The 14,668-nt window shown below is 34.6% G+C and overlaps 1 protein-coding gene across 8 annotated transcripts in view; it reads left to right on the top strand.

Moving 5' to 3' along the window:
* The window catches only part of CNOT4 (CCR4-NOT transcription complex subunit 4), a 135,990-nt gene that overhangs the window by 73,828 nt on the left and 47,494 nt on the right, over positions 1-14,668 (top strand). For 4 of the 8 annotated variants that reach the window (XM_002711994.6, XM_008258152.5, XM_008258154.5 and 1 more), the window contains 4 exons: positions 3,000-3,086; positions 4,248-4,349; positions 5,088-5,213; positions 8,739-8,863. In XM_002711994.6, coding sequence (XP_002712040.1) covers positions 3,000-3,086; positions 4,248-4,349; positions 5,088-5,213; positions 8,739-8,863 — 440 coding nt within the window. Of the gene's footprint in view, positions 1-2,999; positions 3,087-4,247; positions 4,350-5,087; positions 5,214-8,738; positions 8,873-14,668 lie in introns of all 8 variants that reach the window. The other 4 variants (XM_008258151.5, XM_008258150.5, XM_089328650.1 and 1 more) reach the window with 1 other exon arrangement.

The following is a 14,668-nucleotide window of genomic DNA, read 5'->3' as shown; positions in this document are numbered from 1 at the left end:
CAGAGTGGACATGGCAGTGTAATTATGTTACACCAAATGTTCGCTAAAAACTGTTTCCATAAACCATTGATTATCAGCCTTATCAGTTCAGTGCTCACTGTTTTTGTTTTGTCTTGTTTTTAAAGATTCATTTGGAAGGCAGAGTAACAGAGAGAGGGAGACAGAGACAGATCTTCCATACACTGGTTAACTCCCACAATGGCCAAAGTTAGGCAGGCTGAAGCCAGGAGCCAGGAACTCCATTCTTGTCTCCTTCGTGGGTGGCAGGGGCCCAACCACCTGGGCCATCTGCTGCGCCTTTCCAGGAGCATTAGCAGGGATCTGGATTGAAAGTGGAGCAGCTAGAACTCTAAATAGCACTTGATAAAAGATGCTGGTGTTGTAGTCAGTGGCTTAACCCACTGCACCACAACGCTGGCCCCTCTGTGCCTACTTTTTCAAAGCTTATGTTTTATAACACCTCTTAATTATCGTGAAGTGACTTCAAGATAATAAAGAGGAAATAAAAGGGAAACAATTTTAAAAAGACTGTGTCTGCATGGAAATGTTCTCGCACAGCCACTCTAGAAGATATGGTCTTGAAGATATGGTCTCTGGACCAGAACGTTAGTGTCACTGGCAGCTGATTTTTGCAGATTGTCCACCCCTGCCTTAGATGTACTGAATCTGAACCTTCATTTTAACTAGATGATAATGTATGTATGTTTAAGTTCTTTGCACTGTTTCATCAATTAGTAAGATACTTGTGCCTTTTTGTTGATTCTTTCATGTAATGTGACAGCTGCAAATTCAGATTGTTATAGGTGTAGGTATTGGCAACTCAGGTATCATGAAATGTCAATGATGTGATTTTCCTGAAATAACTCTCAGTACAACTTCAAACAAAGCACATGTGGTCTTCCATTAATTACATATTATTTGCTTCTGCTACATTTAATGTATGTCAAAACTGGGAAAGTACTTTGTGTTTATACATAATATAGAATCTGTTTCTAGTTCACTTAAACAGGTTTCTCGGCTACATGAGTATGTTATAAGACATTTAAAAGTTGTACAGGATGATTCTTTGTTGTGCAGTGCCAGCCTGAGCATTTTAAGTCATCCCTGGCTCCCAACTTGTGCATGCTGGTGGTATCTTCCAGTCACTTTAACAGTGTCTCCCCATGAAAGTGCCTACAAATTTCTAAAATGCTTCCTTAAGTACTTCTACTTTTTGATAACTGCTGTGAATTCATGCATGGTAAGAGATGCTGATGTAAGATAAGAGAGCATGTGTCCAGCCTGAACCCTTTGAGCAGGCATTTCAGCTGTGAGGCTATTTGCTGAGTTGATGCACATTCACCTGAACTATTGAATGTAGTATCAAACTCCACTGGCCAGAAAACTTTTTCAAACTATACTCTTCACTGCACTCCAACCCTGAGACTTCACTATGGACAATCTCAGTCATTTTGTTAGCTACAAATCATATCTCTCAGAGCATTTAGGTGGAAAGAAGATTAAAAACCAATATAATCTCTTTACCTTTTAATCTGTTAGAATTGGTTGTAGCTAACGTAACAGTGGTGTACATATAAAGACCTAAAAATTGTCAAGATTAAGTCTTTTACATTTATTAGGTTGAAGATTGTTAAGAATTAATGATAAACTAGCCAAAGACTATTTCATCAGGTTTTAGTTCTACCAGATTTTGCTAAATATTTCAATTAGTTAAATCATAGATATGTGAAAATACTATCAGATGTAAGTGGAAAAACGAGTATTTTGTAGGAACTGGAACAGGTGCATGCAGAAAATGTTCATTGAGAGACACTACAGTTTGGACAGGTAGAAGGCACGGCAGGTCTGTTATTCTAGAAAACAATAAAATTTATTTTTAGGTAGTTGCAAATCATGGGAGAGGTTTTTGTACCAATTTACATACTGGTCAAATTAATCAAGGTTAAATGAGTTTGCAAGAGAAGCTGAAAGAATGTACAGTGATTCACCAAGTGAAGAAGGTAAGGCAGTGTAAGGGAAAATAACTGCTAGGAAGTGACCCATGAAAGGAGATGTACAAATGTGTTTCCCAAAAGTTACTTACCAGGAAACGAGAAAAAGAGAAAAGCCATGAGACAGCTGAAAAAAGTAAAATTAATTTCTGTGGGAAACTGCATCAGAAAACATAGAAGGTTAAGGTGGCACTCTTTGATTTGGAATTTGTAGCTTATAACAATGTCTTCACATAACACATCAAATGTTACTATCTATCATGGATCTATGAGTAGAGACGATCTCTGCTACATAATTTTGGTTAGTGTTTTAAGAATGACTTTTTTTTTTTTAAGATTTATTTATTTATTTGAAAGTCAGAGTAGAGAGGCAGAGGCAGAGGAAGAGAGAGAGGGAGGGAGAGATCTTTCATCTACTGATTCACTCCCCAAATGGCTGTAATGTCCAGAGCTGGGCCAATCTGAAGCCAGGAGCCAGGAACTTCCTCTGGATCTCCTATGTGAGTGCAGGAGCCCAAGGACTTGGGCCATCTTCTGATGCTTTCCCAGGCCATAGCAGAGAGTTGAATTGGAAGTGAAGTAACTGAGTCTCAAATAGGCGCCCATATGGGATGCTGACATTACTGGCTTTTACCCGGTACGTCACAACACCAGCCCTAAGAATGACTTTCTTATAAAAATCATCTGTTAATGTCAGTGTAGTGAATATCTTTTTACCGCAGGTTATTGGTGTTAGTGTTAGAATATAGTTGATAGTAAACTCGGTTTCAGTTTCTACAGTGCGTTAAAAAGGAATAGCTTAAGAATAGCTTTTAAACATGACTTGTTGATTTGCTGTCGGATAGCCACCATGACACGTATATTAGAAAAATTTTAAAATTAACTATTTTTCTCTATTTTCCTCTCAAAGAAGAGGGATATAATAAGGAATGATATATGTTCCCATTATATGGATAAAATTGTTGAAAATTGGGACAAGTTGATGCCTTATTTCTTCTTGTTTTGTAGGTTTTAAAACGACCAGAGTATTTTGGGAAGTTTGGTAAAATACACAAAGTTGTCATCAATAATAGCACTTCATATGCAGGCTCACAGGTAACTAATTATTGGGATTTTTGCCTTTCTTCCCTGTGGTCTTGGCTTGACCTGGGCTGTTTATAAGGAAAATTTGTTTTCTGTGATTAGAAAGCCTAAGGGTCAAGGACTTAAGCAGTGTAGTGACCTCTGTTGGTGGGTTGGGGGAACTTTTGGTGTTCATTTGACCCCTCTAGGACTTGAACTGAATTGGTAATAAGAGGGAAATTGTAAAATAAAGATTAATGATGGCATAAAGGGGAAGGGGAGTTCAATCTAATAATAATAATAATCTGATAATATTAGATAATGGTCTATAATTAATGATTTCAATGTAATATTAGATAATCTGATAATATTAGATAATGGTCTATAATTAATGGTTTCAAGGTGTTAAAAAGGAGCATCCTTATGTTGATATTCACAGAATAATGTTGAAGATTATTTTTGAGAGATATTTTGATATAGTGTCTATAAATCTTATTTATTTTTATTTGCAAGGCAGACAAGGAGATTTTTTTTTAAATCTTTTCAAAATGTTTTATAACCTTTACACGGCAAAGATGATCTTTTATTTACAAATATTAGTTTACTTTAATAAAAGACAAGAGAAGGATGTTATTTGTGTATAATAGTCTACTTAAAATCAGATAAAGTTCATTAAGCATGATTGCTCTTTTTTTTTTTTTTTTTTTTTAAGATTTGTTTATTTGGAAAGCGCAGTTACAGGCAGAGAAAGGTCTTCCATCTGCTGGTTCACTCCCCAAATGGCCACAAAGGCTGGAGCTGGGCCTATCTGAAGGCAGGATCTTCCTCCGGGTCTCTCACATGGTTGCAGGGACCCAAGGACTTGGGCTATCTTCTGCTGCTTTCCCAAGCTCATTAGCAGAGAGCTGAATCGAAAGTGGAGCAGCTAGGACTCGATTTAGCACCCATATGGGATGCTGGCACTGCGGGCGGTGGCTTTACCTGTGTGCCACAGTGCCGGCCCCGTATGTTTGCTTTTAAATGAGCTGGTACAGTGTTTAATTTAAACTGCTTCTAATTGTTGTCATTATTATTAATAGTAGTAGTAATAAAGACCTTTAAAATTCCTTATGCAGAATGCAGGAGAATTTTCTTTTTTCTACTGTTATTTAATTTGAAACTGCAATACCAATTGATTGGGATGGTTTCATTTAGGGTCCAAGTGCCAGTGCTTATGTAACCTATATCCGGTCAGAAGATGCCCTCAGAGCCATACAATGTGTCAACAACGTGGTGGTAGATGGCAGAACACTTAAGGTAATATTGTCCTCTTCTCTCCCCCCCAGCCCTACTTTTTTAATAAGGAAAATAAGATGTAGTAAGTAGAGGAAAACTTGGCATCTGCATATTAAATTTGATGGTAGTTATTGTTTTTAGGGTACTCCTACCAACCTGTGCTAGGTAATTTGTTGACTTCTGACTTATGGAGGGTCCTGTTTTACCAGGTTGGAAAACACACATTCATTTGTAGGGAATAATCTTTTAAAATATCCTATTCTTACATATATCTTACTTTATGAAAAGGAACCATTATTCTTCCCATCAGAAATAGATAATGGTTCTCATTTGTTGTCCTTACTATTTGGATGTTGAGTCAGGTTGTAGTGAAAGGTTCCAACAAGCAGTGCTTGATGAATGAGTTAGAAATTGGAACTTGATAAACTGGATTTGCTTTTTTTGGGGGGTGGGGGTGTTCTGAGCCTTTTATAACATAGAACTGATTTTTGTCTCTTCTCCTGGTGTCTAGGGAAGAAGATTTGGGTGTCAAGTTCTAGAAACGATAGGCTGAAAGGTTCTCGTTAGTTCTTCCAAATGACCATCGTCTATAATAAATTCTGCTAGTAATAGTTCAGTCCTCCTTTGTAGCCATGCTTCTTGTTTTGTCACCTTTGTGCCTCGTTTTAGGTGATCTAAAAATATTAAACATGGGAATTCTGAATGTGGTATCAGTTTATGTTTTGAGTCGTCTTTTCCCTACCCCTCTTCTTCCCACAGGCATCTCTAGGTACAACAAAATACTGCAGTTATTTCTTAAAGAATATGCAATGTCCAAAACCTGACTGCATGTATCTACATGAATTGGGAGATGAGGCGGCCAGCTTCACAAAAGAGGAAATGCAGGTAGTAAAGTCATGTGATTTATCAACTTTGCAGAAAAGGGAGTACTTTTTATTTATCTGTTAAAATTACAAAAACAAAAATCAGGTATTTAATTTTCTAGTGACCAGTATTACTTTGAAGTAGCATTTTCTAAATGAATGTTCCATGGAATGTCCATTCTGCAGATATTGTTAAAAAAATGGATTTGTGGTTCAAACTAAGTTTAAAAATGCTAGGTTAATGAAGATAAACAGATTTCTTTACTCTGATGCTTCTCAGAGTCTTTAATAGGCTAATACGTATCCAAGAAAGGGATAATTGAGAGGGATGCATACAGCCAGAACTTAAATGATCAAGGTAAACACTTTGGGAAATGCTGCTTTAAGGGAAATGTCAGCAAAATGAAGGCTAAGTGGAATACTGTAAGTATTAGTTTTTTTCCCTCCCAATGTCTACTCTATATAGAACATGCTATATATAGTATTTTATCAAATGATGTTAATAAGCAAACATTTTTATGAAATGATTGTCCCATCAAAGTGTCCATCAAGTCAGTATCCTATAAAGGGTGAATTGAAGACTTACTATATCCTGTGTACTTTTTCACATCTCCTCTTCTCCTGTCTCCTTTCAATTTGTAGTATAAACATGTATTTACAAGTAAAAATATTGACCATTCGGCCTATTAAATGAGGATTATACCAAAGCACAATGCTGCACTTCCCTGTTGTAGATGAGGACTTCAGATTGTTGCTGTGGACTTTTGCAGGAATACTTCTCTTTTAGAAGGTGGGGGGCATTCACTGCTACCTTTCATTCTGCAGGTCCTGATAAAGAAAGCCTGGTAGAGGCTCCTTTAAGAGCAGATTGTTAAATAAGATGAAGTATTACCTTTTTTTTTCTTTGACTTGGAGTTAGTACAGATTAAATCCCATTATAATAAATACATTAAAGTTTCTTGAAAGTAGAATTTTAATGATTCAAAAACAGTATTAAAAGTTCGAGACAGTGATGGGTGACTTGCTGAACTCTTGTCCGATAAATGCTTATTTTTTGTTTGCTAAATTGTGGATGTCACTCAAAAAAGTAAAATCATTTCAATTTGAACTTTAGTAGAAGGTACACTTTTTCTATTCACATACACTATTACAGGTAAAATGAAAATTCTGTCAAAGTATTTCTAAACCCTCATTGATCTCATTTAAAGTATTACTAAACAATTTTTTTTAATGTATGGAAAATCCTTTGGAACTTCTTTGTAATGGGATTTGGCTTGTGTTTATGAACTGCCCCTGTAGAGGCCTTTGAACATCAGGTTGAGCTTTTGGCTAAAGAAAGCCCTAATGCCTCCTGAAGTATTGAATGCAGGAAGAATCTTCAAGACTTTTCATGTTTTAAAGATGTAGAATCCACATCTAAATATGTTTTTTCTTAATTTAAAATTCATCTCAAGGCAGTGTCCTGAATTCATCTTAATCACATGAGTTTGAAGGTACTTTGTAAAGGGTTTCTTTGTTAAAACACTTCCTGAGTGTAGATAGGAAATTTGAATAAATTACATTATGACAAAAATCAGAAAATTTTTTCTAATTACTGCATAACTTGAAATTTAGTAACAGTGAATATTTATATTGAAGCAGGTACAGGGAACGATGCATTGTGCAGTGTTCATGATACAGTTGTGCACAGTTCAGTGATATCGCCCTTACTTGTTATTGTTGTATTGCTTTTGTTTTGATCTGTTTCACTTTGGTTTTGCTATAACATAGATTTAAATCATAGTTTTAAAATAACTAACATCCTTGAAGGTAAGTAAAAATGTCTTTCTAGTTACAATATACATGCCAAATAGTAAAAAGTAAATTCGTTACTGTTTATATTGGTGTGTGATTAGCTTCTGCAGTCAATCTTTGCATAATTTCTCCCATAGAATTTGTGATATTACTTTCTGAAATACAGCTACCCAACTCTATTACAAAAGTACTTCAATATTTGTGGGAAATGTAATTAAAAATGTTTATTTTGGTGTTAAATATATTTGAAATATATGCTTTATTTTTTTCATAATACATACTTTCCCTGAACTTTTTGAAGATTCTTCACCATAAATGCATGGGTTTCAGATTTTTTTCGTATCAAAATAAATATATTCTAAATTCCATTTTCCGTGACCTTTACCTTTTATATTTTCTTGTTGAGTGTACAGTAGGAGTTGGCAAACTTTTACTGTAAAAGGCCAGTTAGTAAATATTTTAAGATTTGAGACTGTATGGTTATTGTTAAAAGCATTCTAGGGGGTACATTGTAGCACAGTGATAAGGCTACTTGTGATGCCAGCAACCCCTAATGGAGTACCTGGGATCAGGTCCCACTTGTTCTTCCAATCTAGTTTCCTGGTAGTTCAGCAGGGAGGCAGCAGGTGATGGTCTGACTACGTGGGTTTCCACCACCGACCAAGGAGATGTGGATGGAATTCCTGCCTCCTGGTTTCGGCTCGGCAAGGTCTCTTTCTGTCTCTGTGTTTATCAAATCAGTCAGTCAGTCAGTGAGTCAATTATTAAAAAAAACCCTGCACTCTGACTTGCAGTAAAATAGCCGTAGGCAATATGTAAATGAGTGTGAATATGTTGCAATAAATAAGTAAAATATGTTCATTTACAAAAACAGATGACTGTAAATTGCTGACTATTGGCTTAGAGTTTAAATATATTAATTTTTATTTTACTCTTGGTAACAGAAGAAAGACGAGACTAAAAATGGATTTTATTTTCCCACTTAGTGTCAAACTAATGAAGATTGTAGTTCATCCGTGTATTACTTATTGTTAATTTCAACATAAAAAAGGAGATTGATCAATTTTGTATAATCTGGAGGAAACTTATTAAAGACCTATTAGAAGACTTAATCCTTGGCCGGCGCTGTGGCTCACTTGGCTAATCCTCTGCCTGCAGCGCTGGCACCCCGGGTTCTAGTCCCAGTTGGGACACCGGATTCTGTCCCAGTTGCTCCTCTTCCAGTCCACTTCTTTGCTGTGGCCCAGGAAGACAGTGGAGGATGGCCCAAGTGCTTGGGCCCTGCACCCGCATGGGAGACCAGGAGGAAGCACCTGGCTCCTGGCTTCGGATCGGCGCAGTACCAGCCATAGTGGCCATTAGGGGAGTGAACCAATGGAAGGAAGACCTTTCTCTCTGTCTCTCTCTCACTGTCTGTAACTATAGACGAGGACTTAATCCTCATGTGAAAGACTTGAAGTAGGCTTCACATTGGCCTAGTTGTTTGAGTTAGCCGGAGATGTTCTCTCCTTAATATGCTGTTCAGTAAAGGAGTTGATAGATGCTTTACTTTAATTTATGGAATATATATCTTATAATTTTGTTGGAATAATTTTCATTGGTCTAGGAGTTTGTGACATCTTCCTCATCAGTTTCCCTGATTCTGTGAAAAACTCATGTTTTTTTTAGGATAGCTTTAATAATTGAAAAGGTAACTGCTTTATACCAGTTATTTTGTGAATTCCACTGCAGTTTTTGTTTCTTCTTTCATTAGGCGGGTAAGCACCAAGAATATGAACAGAAGCTCCTTCAAGAATTATATAAGTTAAATCCTAATTTTCTTCAGCTGTCTACGGGTTCAGTTGATAAGAATAAGAACAAAGTGACACCACTGCAGAGGTATGATACGTAAGTACTGATATCAGTATAGTCAGACATCTTACCCTTTTACTGTCAGTTTTCCTTTTTGTTCTACATTGTTTTTGGGGGTGTGGGGCAAAATCCTTCCTGGCGAAGTCTCATTTACATGGAATTATTTAGCTATTTGGGAAATGTGAAGTCTCAATTTCTGGGTTTGAATATTGTAGCCTGTGGTTCCCTGCTAATACTTGCTGCTAGCTTCTGGATGGTTTCACCTTTTATGGTGCTGTGCAGGTCACCCTGAGCCCAGGAAATTAAGGGATGTTGGGTTTAAAAGGCTTTTGTCTCCTAATTGAGGTTTCCTCCAGATGTAATGAAGGAAAAATACACTGTAAAAGGGAGACGGGAAATTATCCGAAGCATTGTGTTTTGGAGACACAAATATTCAAGGATGTGTAGTCCCAGGAATCACTGAAGTCTTTCTCATGAAGGAGGCAAATCATAGTCTATCTTCCATTCCAGCATGGTTCTGGGTGGACTCTCTTGTGTCCGTGTGCAAACACTTTTGTCATCTTTGATATTGGCTCTCATTCTGTTACTGTGATCTTAATATCTTGGATTATATTTGGTTGTGTCCTGTCCAAAAATTGTATAATTAATGAATAATTTGACATTTTATCCTGTCCTTAACTTAAAAGTTTGATGCTAGTATATTTGTTCCATTTTTTTGGATGATAAGTTTATCTTTTGTGAAATGAATCTCAAAGTAAATTATCAATTTAGGCATGTAGACTGGTTTTTTCTTATATTCTAAAGTTATATTTGTTTAAGTGATGTTTCTGGGTGTCAAATACTGTAGCCCAGTGTCTATTTAGTAAAATAATGTAAGAACCGTCTTTCAAATGTAGCTAATGATAACTACATGGATTGTTGTCATGGTTCCTTTCTTCAGAAACATATTCTTGTATTTAAATTTTTGAAGTCCTTGTTTATTACCTTTGATAGTAAAGATTATTTAAATATGAAAGATTAAATTTAAACACTTATTTCTAATGTGTGCACACACATATAAGTACTTATGTATATGTGTATATAAACATATATAGAGTAGGCTATAGAGTAAAACATAAAGTTTCTGTATAGTAAGTTATTTGAATTTTGTTTATATCAAAACTAAGAATAAAAGTTAAGTCCAAACAGAGATCTTACTGGGTTGACAAGCTTTGATGTTTTCTTTGATCTATTGTACCTCCTCTTTTCTATCCCTGTGTGCTTATTTTATGATGAACCATGTGCTGTTTTATTTCATTGGTTGCTACTTCTGTAGTGCTATGTAGAAAAATGAGATTGTTGTAGTAAATATTCATTTCAGATGCATTCAACATTTATTCACATAATTTTTCTCATTAAAAATGACATTCTAATTAAAGTCATATTCAGGGTTTTTAACCCTTAGAGATTTCAGAACAAAAATTTTGCATTTAGATTATTTCTTTGGAAGAACATTTGTTATTTTCTGATTATAAAAGTAGTATTTTTTATTGAAGGAAATGTGAAAAATTTATGAAAGCATACTGAAGAAAATAAATATTGTATGTGATGTCAATACCCAAAGGTTATCACTGAAAATGATTTGTGTGTTTCCTTGCTGTGTGTATTTCCTTGTGATCGTTTTCTTTCCTATGAATGTGCATATAGTATTAAACACAAAATATGTGGTTTGTTATATGTGAGAATGTAATACATATTATTTCTATTTTGTGGTGTCCAAACAACATAATTTTTTATGGCTACAAAGTTCCTTAATAGATATTTTGAATTTATTAAGCCAGTCTCATTTTTTCCCACTTTGGTGATATTATTTATAACACTGTGGTGAATATCTTTTCCTAGAAATATTGGTTATAATTTTGATTGTTCTCTGAACTAGAACTCGGAGTCAAAAAAATATGAGAGTACCTATTTCTTTGTGTTAGGTATTTTTTTCTTCCTGCATATTTGTCAATTTGATTAAAAAGAGCCATTTCATTTTAATTTGTGATTGATTGATAAAGTAAACTTGTTATGCATTGTGAATTTATATATGTTTCCCATGTTTTGTTTGTATGTTTAGGTGTTCTATATGAGTTACAGAGAGACCTGACTTTCCCCAATTAGTTGGTCAATTATTTGTGTTTCAAAATGCATTGAATTTATAAACCAGTTTTGGAAGAATTCTGCAATATTGAGTCCTCCCAACTATTAGCATGGTATATATCTCTTTATTTAAGTCTTTTTCTCAGGAAACAATTTTTTGTCTTTTTTTCCTGTTGAATTGGATCGTTCACTGACTCTTTCTGGTTGAGAATCCTAAGAACAGCATTAGACAAGTGGCAGTAGTAGGGCTTCTTGACTCATGCTTTACTATTATGAAGGTATCTCTCAATTTTTATTCAATCTTAAATTTTATTTTTATCATTTAATTGAGATAAGGGTTATTAATCACAGCATGAAAATACTTTGTTATTCTTAATTTATTGAGCTTTTTCCTTTGAGAGTAGAAGTGAATATTAAAATTTATCAAGTTTATAAATGTCTTTTGGTATATTAACATATTTAGCTTTTATTTTGTGATGTTATTAATATATTTACTAATATTTTGTTAATTTTGGCCTTCATTATGTAGTCAGATACTCCACAGAGCACATTTATAACTTTCTTGGTAGCTGGAGAAGAATGTCATTGGAGTTATAAGTTATTGGGGAGAAATGGGAGAAATTTACTTTGCTCAAAGCCAGTTTACTGAACATCATCTGGAACTATAAAAAATCTTGACATGGGTATCTATGCTTTGCATATAAGTATGTGACACCTGAAAGTGTGTTCTTGGCCTGAGGGGCTGGGGAGCAGAGGAGTAGGGAGGTTAATGCAGTTACTCAGTTTTTAAAGTGACAAGTCATTGGCCCCATGTTACAGAGAGTGCTGCTTTTTTTTTTTTTTTTTTTTTTTGTAAGCACCACAGGTTTCCTTCTTTCATGCCAATTCTTGCAAGATAGTAAGCCTTTGGCTCACTGCCAGGCACACTGAGGGTCTGCTTTAGTCTCTACTTCCACATTAACACTATCCAGAATAAGGATAAAGAAGCAGTAGAAGATAGGAAGAAATTTGTGGAGGTTTCTTCTTGGAAATATTTGCCAAGTTCGTGTGATGAGCAGCCTAACAGTTTCTGTGGTCTTATCCATAACTTCTTCTTCAAGTTAAGTTGACAATTAAACTTTCTAAGCAAAAAAGAAACTCAAAAAAGAGTTCCATTTTCTTATTTCTTGGCATTCCTAGATAGTAGCAGTTATACAAGAAGTAATCAAAGAAAGCACAACTTAGGATTGTGTAGAGATACTAAACTTAAAATGCGTTTCTTTCTCTTTCTCTCTGTCTCTCTGTCTCTCTCTCTTTCTATTGAATTAAGCCAGAGTATATATCTTAAGAGTGTAATAGTTTTCACAGACCCCTGACTGGTCCACTGAGAATTAAGTGACATTTTCTATAATAATGTCTTACTGCTATCTCACTTAGCAAAAATTCTAAAAAGGAATTTTACTTGCTTCTTCCATTGTTATGAATATGAGTTTTGAGCTATGGGTGTGCTATTTTTCTCTATAAAGAAGTTACTTTGAAATAAATAAGGTGATAAGAGTATGGAGTGAAGATGCCATGTGTTAGTGATGCTTAGAGACTGGTTGTTTTATTTTTATGTTTGGGGCTTTGAAATACATCCAATTAGATTGAGATACTATTTGTATACCAGTTGAAGACTGTGAAAAGAATAGTGGCTAGATGGGCTGCTGTTCACGAGAGAATGAGCAGGCCTAGTTACAAAAATTATGGGGTCTATGTATCACTCAGTGTAAGTGGTTATGGCTAGATATTTGGATCAAACAGTTTAGCTGTAGATTTAGGTGAAAGGAGGATTTAACCAAAATTTGGTATCTTTTAAGAGTGTTCATTTAATAGTCTCAGTAGTTCTGTATGGTCAATATTATTCTCATAATAATAATATTATTTCTCATAAGAAAGCTAAATTTCAGAGGGCTTAAGTAGTTCACCAATATTCACATAAATAAGTGATAGACCAGATTCTGGCCATAGTCTCCTCTGCCTTAAAGTACAGACTTACTCTTTACTACAGATTAGTCTAGAATAGGTAAAATTCTTAGGAGAAACTCTGAGGAAAAAAATACTAATCAGATTGGTTTGACCTTGAAAATCTGGTATTTGTGGCTTATTAACGCATGGTAAATATAGTGGATGGGCCATAAATCCTGAGGAAATGATATTTTAAGCCAGAGTCTTCCATAAACCACAGATTGGTGGCAGTAATGGATTAGCTGTTGAAATGATCAAAGGAAGACTTTTATATGAATTTATCAGTTTTATTGCATCGAGAGGACATGTGTCCCTTTTAAAAAAATACAGTAATACTCTTATTGAAAATCAAGTATAAGCTCTGATAGACTGAAAATATAGTCAGAATACCTTATTAACTTAATGGAATGCAAATGGTTCCTGCATGAATCATGTTTTCCTACTCTGGTATTTGGTAAACCATGAGATTCAGGAAAGGTGATGGCTCATAGATGTGCAGAAAACAGTCTATAAAAGAGCTTGTTAAATCATGGGTAGGCCTGAGGATATCTGCACACTCTGAAATTCTATGTAAAATTTTGCATGTGTGCATGTTTTTCTTGAGAGAAGTGTCATGACCAAAAAAATAGTTACAAATTATTGGTTTTTTTGAGTTTTAATCTTAGAATCTTTCCTTATTTCTCTTAAATTTTCTTCTGTGCTGTGGGGATATATATAGTTACTGTACTTATGCTTACCCTCTGGAAAACTGTTACGTGAACAAAGATATCTTGGCCCACATAAATATAGTCAAAAAAGTTGTAACCATTGGTCTAAAGTGTTAGTTCCAGTTGATTGGGTGGATGGAATGAGTGTGAGAAAGAGGGGCAGTTAGAGATAGAATGTTTGTGACCTTATTACCTAGAATTTGTTTAAATTCAACTTAAATATATTATCTTTTTTAAAGAATAAATTTATTACTAAAATACAAAATTAAAATGAATAAACACTATTTGTAAAAGCTGCCACGTTCTGTGGTATGTTATGGATGTTAGATGTCTATCATTTAGCTTTAATATTAAGAATAATTAATTCTTGTACATACAAGTAGTTAATCAAGCATTTATTTTCATTCATGTTAAATCAGTCTTGGGGTTATTAGAAAATTACAATTAAAGTCATATTTGCCTAACTACAATCCATTCAGGTTTATTGAGACAATTTTTTTTTGCTCTGTTAATAGCTAATTCAGTAATTTAAGATATCGTATTTTAGTAACAAGTTAATACTTTAAATGTTACTGTATAGTTGAAGCCTGTCTTAAATAAAATATATTCTGTGAAGGCAAGTTGTACCTATTGATAAATTAATTATGTCCTTTGTGGTGGCAGATTTTAAATTATATCAGGGTTATTTAGGACTCTGAGGAACATAAAATTAAAATGATTTTTCTAAGTGAGAAAAGAAACGTGAAATTTGGAAATGCTCATTATATTGACACCTGTCCCTATATAAATTTTACCATGTTCAAAGTGTAACAAAATTTTTGCAGTCCCTGTGACTATTTTTATCTTTCCAATTTGATAAATAATGGAACTAGACCTTCTCAGAATTTTTTTCCCTATATGATCCCCAGTCCAAACAAATGGTCTTTCTTTGATCCTTCTTTGTTTTTGTTTGTTTGCTTCAAATTAAAAAAAAAAAAAAACAGGCATAAACCTATTTTCAAAATTTGGCTGGCAT

Source organism: Oryctolagus cuniculus, chromosome 3 (assembly GCF_051225735.1).
Source record: "Oryctolagus cuniculus isolate XC-2025 breed Fujian yellow rabbit chromosome 3, ASM5122573v1, whole genome shotgun sequence".
In the NCBI taxonomy this organism is placed as follows: domain Eukaryota; kingdom Metazoa; phylum Chordata; class Mammalia; order Lagomorpha; family Leporidae; genus Oryctolagus; species Oryctolagus cuniculus.
Note: the sequence above shows the minus strand (reverse complement) of the source record. Positions and strands in the feature narration are given on the sequence as shown.